This window comes from Rhinatrema bivittatum, chromosome 5, assembly GCF_901001135.1.
Source record: "Rhinatrema bivittatum chromosome 5, aRhiBiv1.1, whole genome shotgun sequence".
Lineage (NCBI taxonomy): Eukaryota > Metazoa > Chordata > Amphibia > Gymnophiona > Rhinatrematidae > Rhinatrema > Rhinatrema bivittatum.
In genome coordinates this window covers 336,440,762-336,454,618 of record NC_042619.1, presented here as the reverse complement: position 1 = coordinate 336,454,618, position 13,857 = coordinate 336,440,762, and the positions used below count along the sequence as shown (strand labels likewise).

Here is a 13,857-nt window from a genome sequence, read left to right as displayed (position 1 = left end):
TTTAGTTTTTTTTTTTTTATGGCTTGGAAAAGAACAAACCACAAGCAAGCAGTTGTTTATCATGTCCAAAAGTACTAGGACCAGGAGGCATCCAATGAAACAATTAGTTTCAAGATAAATGCAAAATTTCTTTAGTTGGCGGGTAGTTTAAATTGTGGAATCTGATGTGAAATGGAGTTGCAGCAACCAGCATAGCGGGGTTCAAGAAGGGTCAAGATGCATTTCTAGAAAAGGACAAAAATTATATTAGAGTGGGTAGGGTCAGGTTCCTACACAACTAAATATCTACAGGGAGTGCTTAGATGAGCTCTAGTTTGGATCTGGGGAAACTGATGGAGACAGGATGCTGGGCTAGATGGACCACTGGTCTGACTTATCTTGGCTCTCAGCAGTACTTTGTCTGTCTTCTCCTCTGAAGCTTTACTAGCACAGGGGATCCCTGCTGGCCAGAGAATAGAAATGAACAAATTGGGTAACTTTACTATTACATCTCCAATGTATATTTCTGCTTGGGGGTAACCTGCATGGAGCGGCAGTTGCTACTACCCTTTAAAAACATATAGTAAAATGATGGCAGATAAAATCTAAAATGGTCCATCCAGTCTGCCCAGCAAGCTTCCTACATTACTAGGACACAATCTATTCTTCAGCTGTCATTCTCTATTGCTTTTGCATGATGTCTTCAAACTACAAGTGGATTTTTTTCCCCCTAATGCTTGTGCAATTACTAGATATGCTGCGCTCCCAGTCTTCTCTACTCTCCAGACAAGCTTGTTGAATGTACATCTCCTTTCAGTTTTGCTCTTCAGATCTGTGGGTTTTTTCTACTTTGGATGTTCCTGAGGGTCAGACATTTCTTTCTACACCTCGTGAGTGGCTTATAAGTTTTAAAACCCAGACTCAACAAAGTGTTTGGCTGCTGCCCTGCTTGCTGTTGCCTTCCTCCTCTTGGCTGATTGTAACATAGTTTGCTCTGGCTGTCATATCACAAACTATCCCACACGCATACACATTCAACCAGGCTGCAATGCTAGAGGTCCCCATGCTAGCAAAACATCCCAGTTACCTTACTTCCCTCTTAGCAGTTTAAGGGGACACAGTGCTGCTGGAGTAAGGCTTCTCATCAAAGCACTCTCCATCTAACACAGGGGTCAGGAACCTTTTTGGCTGAGAGAGCCATAAACGCCACATATTTTAAAATGTAATTCCATGAGAGCCATACAATATGTTTAAAACTAAATACAAGTAAATGTGTGCATTTTATGTAAGATCACACTTTTAAAGTACAATAAGTCTCTGAAAATATTACACCAGGCCTTAAGACACCAATACATCTCCTATTAGGAAAACGGACCAAGTCAGGCTGCTATAGAGTCCTACACAGAAACTACACGCCAGCAGAAAACCTCACCTGAATCACGTGCTGTCCCTCACCTAACATAGAATAAAGAGACCAAAACGCATAACAAGAAGCATGCAGACAAAAACTGAATTGGAAACTGCAACAAGCCAGAGTCTCTGTATGCAGTGTAACAAAGGAAAAAAGAAACATCACACATCCTTATAAAACAAATCAAGAAATATAAATCATCAGCAGTAAAACTGTACTAACAAAAGAACATATTACGAAACAGCTGATGAGTAGAATATCCAATAATTAAAAACTCATATAAACCATTTCCAGATACCAACAAAATATTCAAAATAGCAGACACAAGATCCAGTAATGAAAACTAATAAGGATACAAAAAATTTTTTTGCTCTGCATACCTGGGAACGTTTGATATCCAGGTGTCCTGAGATTGTTCTGAATTAGCAGGAGGTGGGGTGGTTTGCTTGGAACTTTCTCCTCTCTGTCACATACCAGCGCTCTCTCTCACACTGGCTCTCAATGACACACCTATACACACATGCTCTCAGTCACTCACATATACAAATGTTTTTTCTCTCTCACTTATATAGGCTCTTAATTACACATTTACACACATGCTGTCTATCTTTTCACGCTTCCACACACACAGGCTTTTCAACCCATAAATACATGCTGTCTTTTTCTCTCACACACAGACTCTCCTTCACATGCTTACAAACATGTCCTCTCTTTCTCTCATTTACACACAGGCTCTCAATCACATACTCACATGCTCCCTCACCTAAACCAGCTGTCAATCAGACACAGACACACATGATCTCTCTCTTACTTATACACACAGGCTCTTAATCATACATACACATGATCTCTCACACACACAAAGGATCTCAATCATACACACATACTCTTTCAAACAAACAGGTTTTCAATTACAAACTTACACATACAGGGTCCCAATGGTAAACTTACATTCATGCTCTCTCTCTCACAGGCAGGATCTCAATCACAGACATACTCTCTTTCACATATACAGGCTCTCAATCATTCACATACATGCAATCTCTCATTCACACACACAGGATCTCAAACACACATGCTTGCTCGCTCATTCACTCTCTCTCTCCCCCCCCCCCCCCCCCCCCGGGAACTCCGCGGCAGCAGCAGCCACCTCCCAACGCTAACCCCCTTCATTTTCAGCCCTCGCGGAGGCGAAGGCGGAGTCCCATCGGCCGCGGTTGAAGATTTTCATTTCCTCCGAGCCGCGCTGCAGTCTTCTTCCCGTTGGACACTAGCGTGCCTGCGCGGGTCTTCCCGCGCAGGCACCCGATGCTCTCCACTTCCTCTTCCGGGCCGCGGGAAGAAGAGAGCACCGGCGTGCTCTCTTCTTCCCGCGGCCCGGAAGAGGAAGTGGAGAGCATCGGGTGCCTGCGCGGGAAGACCCGCGCAGGCACCCGATGACTCCAGCGCTGGCACCCCGGATGACTCCAGTCGGCGTGCTCTCTTCTCCTCCCCCCCGCGGCCCGGAAGAGGAAGTGGTGAGCATCGGGTGCCTGCGCGGAAGAAGAGACCAACGCTAGTGTGGTCTCTTCTTCCCGCGCAGGCACCCGATGCTCTCCACTTCCTCTTCCGGGCCGCGGGGGGGGGGGGGGGGAGGAGAAGAGAGCACGCCGGTGCCGCTGACTCCAGCTGTCGTGCCGCGTTCCGCCCGGGCTGACAGCATTTTAAGCCCGGGCGGCGGAGGACCGGGGAGCAGCTGGGTCAGCGGGGAACCACGAAGTATGGCGACACTTGTCTGCGAGCCAGATGCAGCCCTCAAAAGAGCCATATCTGGCTCGCGAGCCATGGGTTCCCGACCCCTGATCTAACACCTCCAGTCTTTTCTGTGTTCCAGCCCTCACTGCATTAACCCTCTCTCTGGCTCTGTCTGTTACAGGTGCTATTCATTTGTGGGGCGTGCTGGGGGGATGCAGCCAGTCTCTCTGGTGCAGGAGTGTCTGAAAAAGGGGAAGGGGGTTGCTCTACATGAGATCATGCATGTGCTGGGATTCTGGCATGAGCACTCCAGGGAAGATCGTGACCTGTACATCAACATCACGTGGTCTGAGATTAAACCAGGTAATGAGACCCCCCCCCCCCCCCCGACACACACACACACCTGTAGCAACCCCTTGCTCTTTCAGTACTAGACTCACAATTTTAACCTTTTCCTTTGGCTCTAACTCCTTCAGGATGTGCCTAATAACCTGTATGCTTTTCTTTCAGGCTACGAGCCTAACTTTTACAAATACACAACCAGCAACACATTGGTCAGCTATGACTATGAATCCATTCTGCACTATGGGAGGTATGTAAGCCCTTCTTCAGAATCCTTTCCCTAAGATAATTTTTCCTCTTTGCACTGGTTGGTTAAACCTCTCTTCCTTACCTGTTCTGACATTTTTAACCCTTTCTCCTGATATCTCTCTTGAATTTGCCTTGCGATAAATGCTTCTTTCTTCACACTCTGCCCTTGTTCTCTTCTTTCCTCTAACCCTGTGTATTTCAACTTGGTCCTGGAGTAGCCCCTAGCCAGTCTAGTTTTCAGGACATCTACAATGAATGTGCATGTTCTCACTGAGGACAGAGTAGTGTGCTTCAAACTGGTCTCTGAGTACTCCCTAGCCAGCAGTTTGAAATGTACTTTCCAGTGCATGGAGGAGGATACAGCAGTAAGGATAAGAGTTTAGGATATACAACCTACTCCTCCTGTTTGTCATCCAATGTCACTTTTGGTTTTTGGGTCTTTCCATTCTCATGCTGGCCTTCTAGCATTTCACCATGTCTCATTTTCTGCTTCAGGTCCACTATTTCCACCTCTGGCTCCACAGTTCTCCACTTTCTTCATGGTTTACCTCGAGCGATGGTGTCAGTTCCTTAAAAATACTATCTTCATTAAACTAGTACATTCACTTTACTAGTTTTGTATTGGGTCTAAGAATTGGAAATGGGATCATTTTCTAAACAATGTGGTGAGAAAATAATGAAACTTGTATGGAATAACTTGTTATCTGAAGTGCATTAGGTTGCAGAATTATCCTGTTGGATAGGATGAAATAGTTCTAGTTGTGTTCTGTTTTGCATGGATTTATAAGCCTGCCTACCTTAGGCATGTCCATATACAAAAGGAAGCCAAACTGGGAGAGATTTTTTCTGTAGAAATAATCTAGTATCCCTAATGATGAAAAATTCAGTACTAGATTGTTCTAAATGCTGCTGTCTGGTAAGACTTACTTGCTGTGAGTCAAGAGTGCTCCTGAGAAAGCTGTGATGTCTTGGTTAGAGCAGTGGATTGAGATTCAAGATGGCTCTTGAAAAGCCATGAGCAGAGCTGTGAAGCAGGAAATCTGCTGAAATGTTTGAGGTCTTACAGACCCTTTCACTCTGGGCAAGTTTTGTTCAGGCTCCTTTCATTCAAACTTCTTGGCCTCCTGAGGCCAAATAGCAGAAGTATTCAAGTTTTGTCCAATAGCAGATATTCACCTGCTATATCACAAAAAAGATTCATCACAGCCAGAATAAAAATATTCAATGTGTGCAGGAAGAGATGTCTCCATCAGTATTCCATTGATGCCCTCTATTCCTTCTACCCTTAGACTAACACCACCTATATACCGACATACACGTAACACTTTTTTAAATTCTTCACCAGCAATGCTCCAACAAATATACCAGCCTCAAGCAGAAGCAAATATGTCTGGACGAGAACATAAGAAATTGCCATGCTAGGTCAGACCAAGGGTCCATCAAGCCCAGCATCCTGTTTCCAACAGAGGCCGAACCTGGCAAGTACCCAAACACCAAGAAGATCCCATGCTACTGATGCAATTTAATAGCAGTGGCTATCGGCTAAGTAAACTTGATTAATAGCAGTTAATGGACTTCTTCTCCAAGAACTTATCCAAACTACACTACACTAACCACATCCTCTGGCAGCAAATTCCAGAGCTTAATTGTGCATTGAGTGAAGAAGAATTTTCTCTGATTAGTCTTAAATGTGCTACTTGCTAACTTCATGGAATGCCCCTGGTCCTTCTATTATCCGAAAGTGTAAATAACTGATTCACATCTACTCGTTCAAGACCTCTATCATATCCTCCCTCAGCCATCTCTTTTCCAAGCTGAACAGCCCTAACCTCTTCAGCCGTTCTTCATAGGGGAGCTGTTTCATTCCCTTTATCATTTTGGTTGACTTTCTCTGTACCTTCTCCATCGCAACTATTTCTTTTTTTTAGATGCGGCAACCAGAATTGTTCATAGTATTCAAGGTGCGGTCTCACCATGGAGTGATACAGAGGCATTGACATTTTCCGTTCTTTTAACTTTTAAACATTCTGTTTGCTTTTTTGACTGCTGCAGCACACTGAGCATACAATTTCAAAGTATTATCCACTATGATGCCTAGATCTCTTCCCTGGGTGGTAGCTCTAATATGGAACCTAACATCTTTTAACTACAGCAAGGGTTATTTTTTCCCTATATGCAATACCTTGACTTGTCCACATTAAATTTCATTTGCCATTTGTATACCCAATCTTCCAGTCCTGCAAGGTCCTCCTGTAATGTATCACAATCCGCTTGTGATTTAACTACTCTGAATAATTTTGTAGTATCCGCAAATTTGATAATCTTGCTAATCTTATTCCTTTCCAGATCATTTATAAATATATTGAAAGGCACTCCACTGTTTACCCTTTTCCACTGAGAAAATTGACCATTTAATCCTACTCTTTCCTGTCTTTTAACCAGTTTGTAATCCATGAAAGGACATCGCCTCCTGTCCCATGACTTTTTAGTTTTCTTAGAAGCCTCTCATGAGGGACTTTGGATTTTCAGAAGGCGTTTGACAAATACACTACATCTACTAGTTCACCTTTATCCACATGTTTATTAACCCCTTCAAAATAAAATGAAGATTTGTTAGGCAAGCCTTCCCTTGGGTAAATCCATGTTGACTGTGTTCCATTAAACCATGTCTTTCTATATGCTCTACGATTTTGATTTTTAGAATAGCTTCCATTATTTTTCCCGGCACTGAACTCAGGCTCACTGGTCTCTAGTTTCCCAGATCGCCCTTGGAGCCCTTTTTAAATATTGGGGTTTCATTGGCCACTCTCCAGTCTTCAGGTACAATGGATGATTTTAATGATAGGTTTCAAATTTTAACTAATAGATCAGAAATTTCATATTTGAGTTCCTTCAGTTCCCTAGGATGCATACCATTCAGTCCAGGTAATTTGTTACTCTCTTTAGTTTGTCAATCTGGCCTACTATACCTTCCCAGTTCAGTGACTTGGTTCAGTTCGTCTGACTTATCACCCTTGAAAACCATCTCCGGAACTGGTATCTCCCCAACATCCTCATTAGTAAACACAGAAGCAAAGAATTCATTTAGTCTTTCTGCAATGGCCTTATCTTCCCTAAGCGCCCCTTTAACCCCTCCATCATCTAACGGTCCAACCGACTCCCTCACAGGTTTCTTGCTTCAGATATATTTTAAAGTTTTTAGAATGAGTTTTTGCCTCTACGGCAAACTTCATTTCAAATTCTTTCTTTGCCTGTCTTATCAATGTTTTTACACTTAACTTGACAATGCTTATGCTTTATCCTATTTTCTTCAGATGGATCCTTCTTCCAATTTTTGAAGGATTTTTTTTGGCTAAAATAGCCTCTTTCACCTCACCTTTTAACCATGCCGATAATTGTTTTGCCTTCCTTCCACCTTTCTTAATGTGTGGAATACATCTAGACTGCGCATCTAGGATTGTATTTTTAAAAAATGTCCATGCCTGTTGAACACTTTTAACCTTTGCAGCTGCATTTTTCAGTTTTTTCTATTTTCCTCATTTTATCAAAGTTTCCCTTTTGAAAGTTTATTAGAGCTGTAGATTTACTTATTGATCCCCTTCCAGTTATTAGTTTAAATTTGATCATGTTATGTTCACTATTGCCAAGTGGCCCCACCACCATTACCTCTCACCAAATCCTGCGTTCCACTAAGAATTAAATCTAAAATAGCTCCCCCTCTTGTTGGTTCCTGAACCAATTGCTCCATGAAGCAGTCATTTATTACATCCAGAAACTTTGTCTCTAGCAAGTCCTGATATTACATTTACCCAGTCAATATTGGGGTAATTGAAGTCTCCCATTATTATTGCACTGCCAAATTGGTTAGCTTCCCTGATTTCTCTTAGCATTTAATCATCTGTCTGACCATTTTGTCAGGTAGATGGTAGTATACTCCTATCACTATACTCTTACCCAACACACAAGGGATTTCTACCCATATAGATTCTACTGAGTATTTAGTCTCTTGTATGATCTTTATCGTGTTGGGCTCTATACCCTCCCGGACATAAAGTGCCACACCCCCACCAAAGTTGATCCTCCCTATCATTGTGATATAATTTGTACCCCGGTATAGCACTGTCCCATTGGTTATCCTCCTTCCACCATGTCTCTGTGATGCCAATTATGTCACTCATTTACTGCTATACACTCTAACTCTCCCATCTTACTTCTTAGATTTCTGGCATTGGCATACAGACATTTCAAAGTGTGTGTTTTTTTTTTTGTATTAACAACCTGCTTTTCAGTTCTTAGGGATAATTTGGAAATCTTTAGCTCAGGTGATCTTGGGTTTTTTTGTTTTGTTTTTTTACATATAGGCATATGGACTACATTTGCTCTTTATTTCAACCTCTGTTGGGATGCCTTAATGCTCCTGTTTCATTAGTATCCTTCAAGGATGCATTCTCCAAACCATGCACTGCTGAGTGACTGTCGACTTTACCCCTTGTTCTAGTTTTTAAAAGTTAGTGCCAGCAGCTTGGTTCCACTCAAGTTAAGTTGGAGCCCATCCTTTTTAAAAAGTTTCCCCAGTTCCTTACAAAACTGAATCCCTCTTCCCTGCACCATAGTCTCATCCATGCATTGAAACTCTGGAGCTCTGCCCCTGCCTCTGGGGACCTGCACATGGAACAGGAAGCATTTCGGAGAATGCTACCCTGGAGGTTCTGGATTTCAGCTTTCTACCTAAATCCTTAATTTGGCTTCCAGAACCGCTCTTCCACATTTTCCTATGTTGTTGGTGCCCACATGTACCACAACAGCTGACTCATCCCCAGCAGTGTCTATAATCCTATCTAGGTGACGCGTGAGGTCTGCCACCTTCGCACCAGGCAGGCAGGTTACCAGGCGGTCCTCACGTCCACCAGCCACCCTGCTATCTACATTTCTAATAATTGAATCACCAACTATGATGGCCGGCCTAACCCTTCCCTCCTGGGCAATAGCCTTGGGAGACATGTTCTCAGTGTGAGAGGATAATACATCACCTGGAGAGCAGGTCCATGCTACAGGATCACTTCCTGCTACATCAGGGTGATATTCTCCTTCTGGGAGACCTTTCTGATCCAAGGCAACACTGGGGCTGCCAGACTGGATTTGGGACTTGGCTAATGTGTCCCTGATGGTCTCATCAATATACCTCTCTGTCTGCCTCAGCTCCTACAGTTCTTCTACTCTAGCCTCCAGAGATCACTCGTTCCCTGAGAGCCAGGAGATCTTTGCACCAAGTGCACACATACAATCTCTCACCAGTGGGTAAAAAATCATACATGTGACACTCAAATGCAAAAGACTGGAAGCCCCCCCCCCCCCCCCCTCTTGCTGCTCTACTGCTGCCTTCATCTTAATTTTATCGAGTTCATAGTTATGTTTAGGATACTAAGGGAGTTAGAATTTAGAGTACTTTATATTTACAGGTGAATTTATTTACTAATTAATCAGCTAGTGTCCTACAAGGGGATGATTAAACTTTCAATAAGGGTTGGTATAATAGTATGATTTAGATAAGAGCCTGATTTTTAATGAGTATCTCTTGCCTAAAAAATCAAGGGTTGAGTGGGTGGAAAAGACACACTAGAATTAACTATCTCTGGCTTGCTTATTTACCACAGACACACACAAACTCTAAAGAATATATCCCACTATTTCACCTTTCTCCAAACTTTTATAAGACCAAAGATTTCCCAAAGATATACTTACCAATGCTTTTTAACCACCATTAAATTGATTTACATACATAAAAAGCATTTTTGCCCACTTTTAATTGACTATGTAAAAGTTGCCCTCTCTGAAGGCAGCTGAGAGTCTATTCTGGGTGAGAGGAGGAGTGTTTGGGGGTGTGTGCTTAGCTTGAAGGAGGGAAATAATTCACATGGAGAGCACAATGTATAGTATGATTTAATGTTTGCACCCAGAAAAGACAAGTGCATATAGCTGCAGCTCAAAGGGAAAGTGGGTGCATGCCATCACTTTGAGAATTGGTGCAAGTCCACAAGTTAATGTCCCGGTGTGGACAGTGTTGCACTAAGGCATAGAGCTGATGTCCTCTATCTTCCCCCTAATGATATAAGAACCAAGATTGTTAATGAGAGTTCATGGTGGGATGCAGAGATTTGCCAGGGTGCCTCCATGTTCCTGGGGCACCTACTACAGAAAAGAGGAATTTCTTTTGGACTCAGCTGTGTAACCGGATTGTATCGTCCTCCAGATCAGCCTGGCTGTGGCAGAAAGTATGAGTGACTCCATCTAATGGCAGAGGAATTTCAAGGGTCCTTTCTTAGTTCAGATTTTGCTGGTGGTGTCAGGCTTTCTAAGAAATGAAAGTGGGGATCTTTTTTTGTCATGGAAGCCTTTTGAATCATCTGCGGAATGCATCTTCCAGCTGTCCCATTTATATCCCCAATGTTTACTTCTGAAAACCCCTTCGGAACTACATTAATCAAAGTGAGAAGTTTTGATATCTTGTCTAGAAACAGATGGCTAAACAGAGAAAAATGTTTTCAGCCTTCCTACAGCTGAAGTAGGGATTTCTGTGTTCTTGTAATTTAGTATTCAGATAATTTAAGTGCAGTGACTGTCCAAAACTGTTTTTAGTTGATAAAAAAAAAAAATGACTTAAGGAGGTTTAAGTATTGCTGACCGCTTGCATCTGAGAGAGATTAGACTAGTACTAAGTTGCATGAGAGGGTTACCTCAACTCAAGTTGCAGCTATTGCTCTGCAGCACTAATTCTTCCAGTTGTAGACTCCATTATCACTCAAAGTTCATGAAATCTGTGTCATGGGAGCAGACAATCAAAATGTTGACAATTTTGGCAACAGTTGTCCTGGCTTTCATTTTTAAAGACATGACCTTGATGCACAGGTTTCCTGACTGATGTGTCTAATGATCTGAAGGCGATGAACAAATGTGACAAGGCGATAGCTAAAGCAGAAGAATGCTGGGCTGCATAGAGAGAGGAATATAGAGTAAGAAAAGGGAAGTGATTATCCCCTTGTACAGGTTCTTGGTGAGGCCTCACCTGGAGTACAGTTCTGGAGACCGTATCTCCAAAGAGACAGACAAAATGGAGGCGGTCCAGAGAAGGGTGACCAAAAAGGTGGAGGGTCTTCATCGAATGACTTATGAGGAGAGATTGAAGAATCTAAATATGTACACCCTGGAGGAAAGGAGAAGCAGAGGTGATATGATACAGACTTTCAGATACTTGAAAGGTTTTAATGATCCAAAGACAATGACAAACCTTTTCTGTCGGGGGAAAAAAATCAACAGAACCAGAGGTCACGATTTGAAGCTCCAGGGAGGAAGACTCAGAACCAATGTCAGGAAGTATTTCTTCACGGAGAGGGTGGTGGATGCCTGGAATGCCCATCCGGAGGAAGTGGTGAAGACCAGAACTGTGAAGGACTTCAAAGGGGCGTGGGATAAACACTGTGGATCCATAAAGTCTAGAGGACGTGAATGAAGAGTGGGTGGCTCGCGGGAATGATGGCTACTGCCTGGCGATAATACCCTTATTCAATAAACATACACATGGTTACTACGACTCCAACATTACTCTAAGCTTTAAAGGCAAGAGGAAATGTGGAAAAAAGGATTTGCATTCACAAAAAAGCGGGAAGTAGCTTGCTTGTTACAGCGGTTACTACCCCAAACCAAATAAGCCTGATACTTCACTTTCAATGCATATCCAGCATAGCTATCTGCTTCAACGGCAGGGGAGAGAGACTATACTTATTTATTAAATTTCTATACCGATATTAGTGGGGACATCATATCGGTTTACATCAAACAACGTAACACATAGGATGGAAAATACATAAAACAGGGAGAAGGGGAGGGATAGATAGGAACTCTAAAAACACGCAGATACTTCACGCATATCCAGCATAGCTCTCTGCTTCAATGGCAAGGGGAGTGAAGAAAAGTGGATCTATATACAGACAACCAACAAAGACTGAATTACATAGTCTGGGTAAACAAATAAGCATGGGTGTAGCTTGCTTATTGCGGCAGTTACTACCCCTAACTAATTAAGCTATATATTTCACTTAGATGCAGTTCCAACACTGCTCTCTACATTAATGGTGGGGGTGGAAGGGAAATAGAACCAAAAGGTTACTAAGAGCCAAGAGAAACATAAGTATGAGAAAAAACAAACAAACCCAAAAGTGCGAAGCTTGCTGGGCAGACTGGATGGACCGTCTGGTCTTCTGCCGTCATTTCTATGTTTCTATGTTAATACAATGGGAACTCATAAAGAACATCTAATCTCCTCCCGTTTACAGAAATTTTACAAATACTGTTAATTCATCTGCTATGCAAGATAAAGAGAGAAAACCTATCAGTGCAGCCAACAAACATTTTGGGGCTTGATTTTGCTGTGTGAAAAAAGCCTTTGCTACCATTAACAATATGGTGGTGGCCTTACTGTGCCATGTATTGCATGCCAAAGAAAACAAATTCCTGCTTGGCTCTTCCAGAGGAAAAATAGTGAGCAGTTATAATGTAGCCCCTCTTCCACTGGCTACTAAAACCTTGGGGCATATTTTGGGCTTGGTGGGGTAAGAACATCTCCCCCCCCCCCCCACCCCCAAAAAAAAACCCAACAACTTCCTTAGATTCTTTCCTGAGGGGGAGGTAGTCCTTCAAGATCATTAGGTTTGTAAGGTTGTCTGACACACAGTTTGCTGTTCAAAAAATTAAACCTTTACCAGAATATTGATGCAGGTGAATAAAATCACTAGTGTGCAAATTAAAGAATAGTGAAGATTTATACAGGAAAACAGCATGCAGTCCAAAAGTGTTGACTAGCTGCAACATTTTCATAGTAGGTGTTTGTTTTTTTTTTCCTCTAATATGCCTAGCTCTGAGGTACTCTTAAAAGAATGGGACCCTCCCAGTGTTTCCTCTTATTCGTACCTGCATTGTAGTGAGCAGATATCTATAGTCCAGTCACAACAGGACACTATCCTGAACAGATGATCTTCTGCTGACTTCTTCCAAGCAGCAACTCTGACAGTATTTCTCCTAGTCTAGCAGTTCTTACTCTGACACCAATCAGAAATCCAACCCTTAAAGCAAATCTGTGACATGCAAGGAGGATAGAGGAAAATTAGTGTTTTACCTGATAATTTTCGTTCCTGTAGTACCACGGATCAGTCCGACACCTGGGCTGTGACTCCGCACCAGCAGATGGAGACAGAGCCAAAACCTGTCGGGCTTCCCTACATATAGTAAGGTGCCACTCACAGCCCCTCAGTCTTATGTTAATGTCAAAGCAAAACTTAACCATACTATCTAACTAGACCGCCCTAACTAGGGCCGATTCAATAAACCCCCAGCTGGAACAGAACGTCCCCAACCAGAGGACAACCGATTTAGAACCCAACATTAACAACTGAATCCACCGAGCGGACTCTCCGTTCTTCAGAAACAAAACAGCATCGCCAACACAGACTACTCAGGCGGGATCCTGGACTGATCCGTGGTACTACAGGAACGAAATTATCAGGTAAAAAACTAATTTTCCTTTCCCTGTACGTACCCGGATCAGTCCAGACACCTGGGATGTACCAGAGCCAAACTACTACAGGTGGGAACCAGAGAGAGTCCCGCTCGGAGTACTCTCTCCCCAAAACCCCCCCGAGTCTGTCGCCTGGAACATCCACCTGATAATGTCTAGTGAAAAGTGTGCAATGACTTCCAAGTCGCCGCTCTGCAAATTTCCTGAGGCGACACCTGAGAGGATTCAGCCCAAGAGGCGGCGTGTGATCTCGTGGAGTGAGCCCGAAGGCCCACTGGAAACGGCTTGCCTCGCCGAATGTACGCCGAAGCAATAGCCTCCTTGAGCCACCGAGCAATCGTGGCCCTGGAAGCTGCACCACCCCTCTTGGGACCAGAACACAGCACAAAGAGGTGGTCCAAGACTCGGAAAGGGTTCGTAACATCCAGATAACGGAGAAGGACCCTTTCGAACATCGAGCTTCTGTAACTCTTTCGTCTCCGAACTTCGGGCTTCCGGAAGGCAGGAAGCTCCACTGATTGATTTAATGAAACGCTGACACTACCTTCGGTAAGGAGGGAACCGTCCTTAAGGA

At 43.2% G+C, this 13,857-nt stretch overlaps 1 protein-coding gene across 4 annotated transcripts in view; it reads left to right on the top strand.

Moving 5' to 3' along the window:
• ASTL (astacin like metalloendopeptidase) overlaps window positions 1-13,857 on the top strand; it is a 97,095-nt gene that overhangs the window by 38,568 nt on the left and 44,670 nt on the right. For 3 of the 4 annotated variants that reach the window (XM_029604450.1, XM_029604449.1, XM_029604451.1), the window contains exons 6-7: window positions 3,306-3,487; window positions 3,635-3,716. In XM_029604450.1, coding sequence (XP_029460310.1) covers window positions 3,306-3,487; window positions 3,635-3,716 — 264 coding nt within the window. Of the gene's footprint in view, window positions 1-3,305; window positions 3,488-3,634; window positions 3,717-4,210; window positions 4,326-13,857 lie in introns of those variants that run through there. The other variant, XM_029604452.1, reaches the window with a different exon arrangement.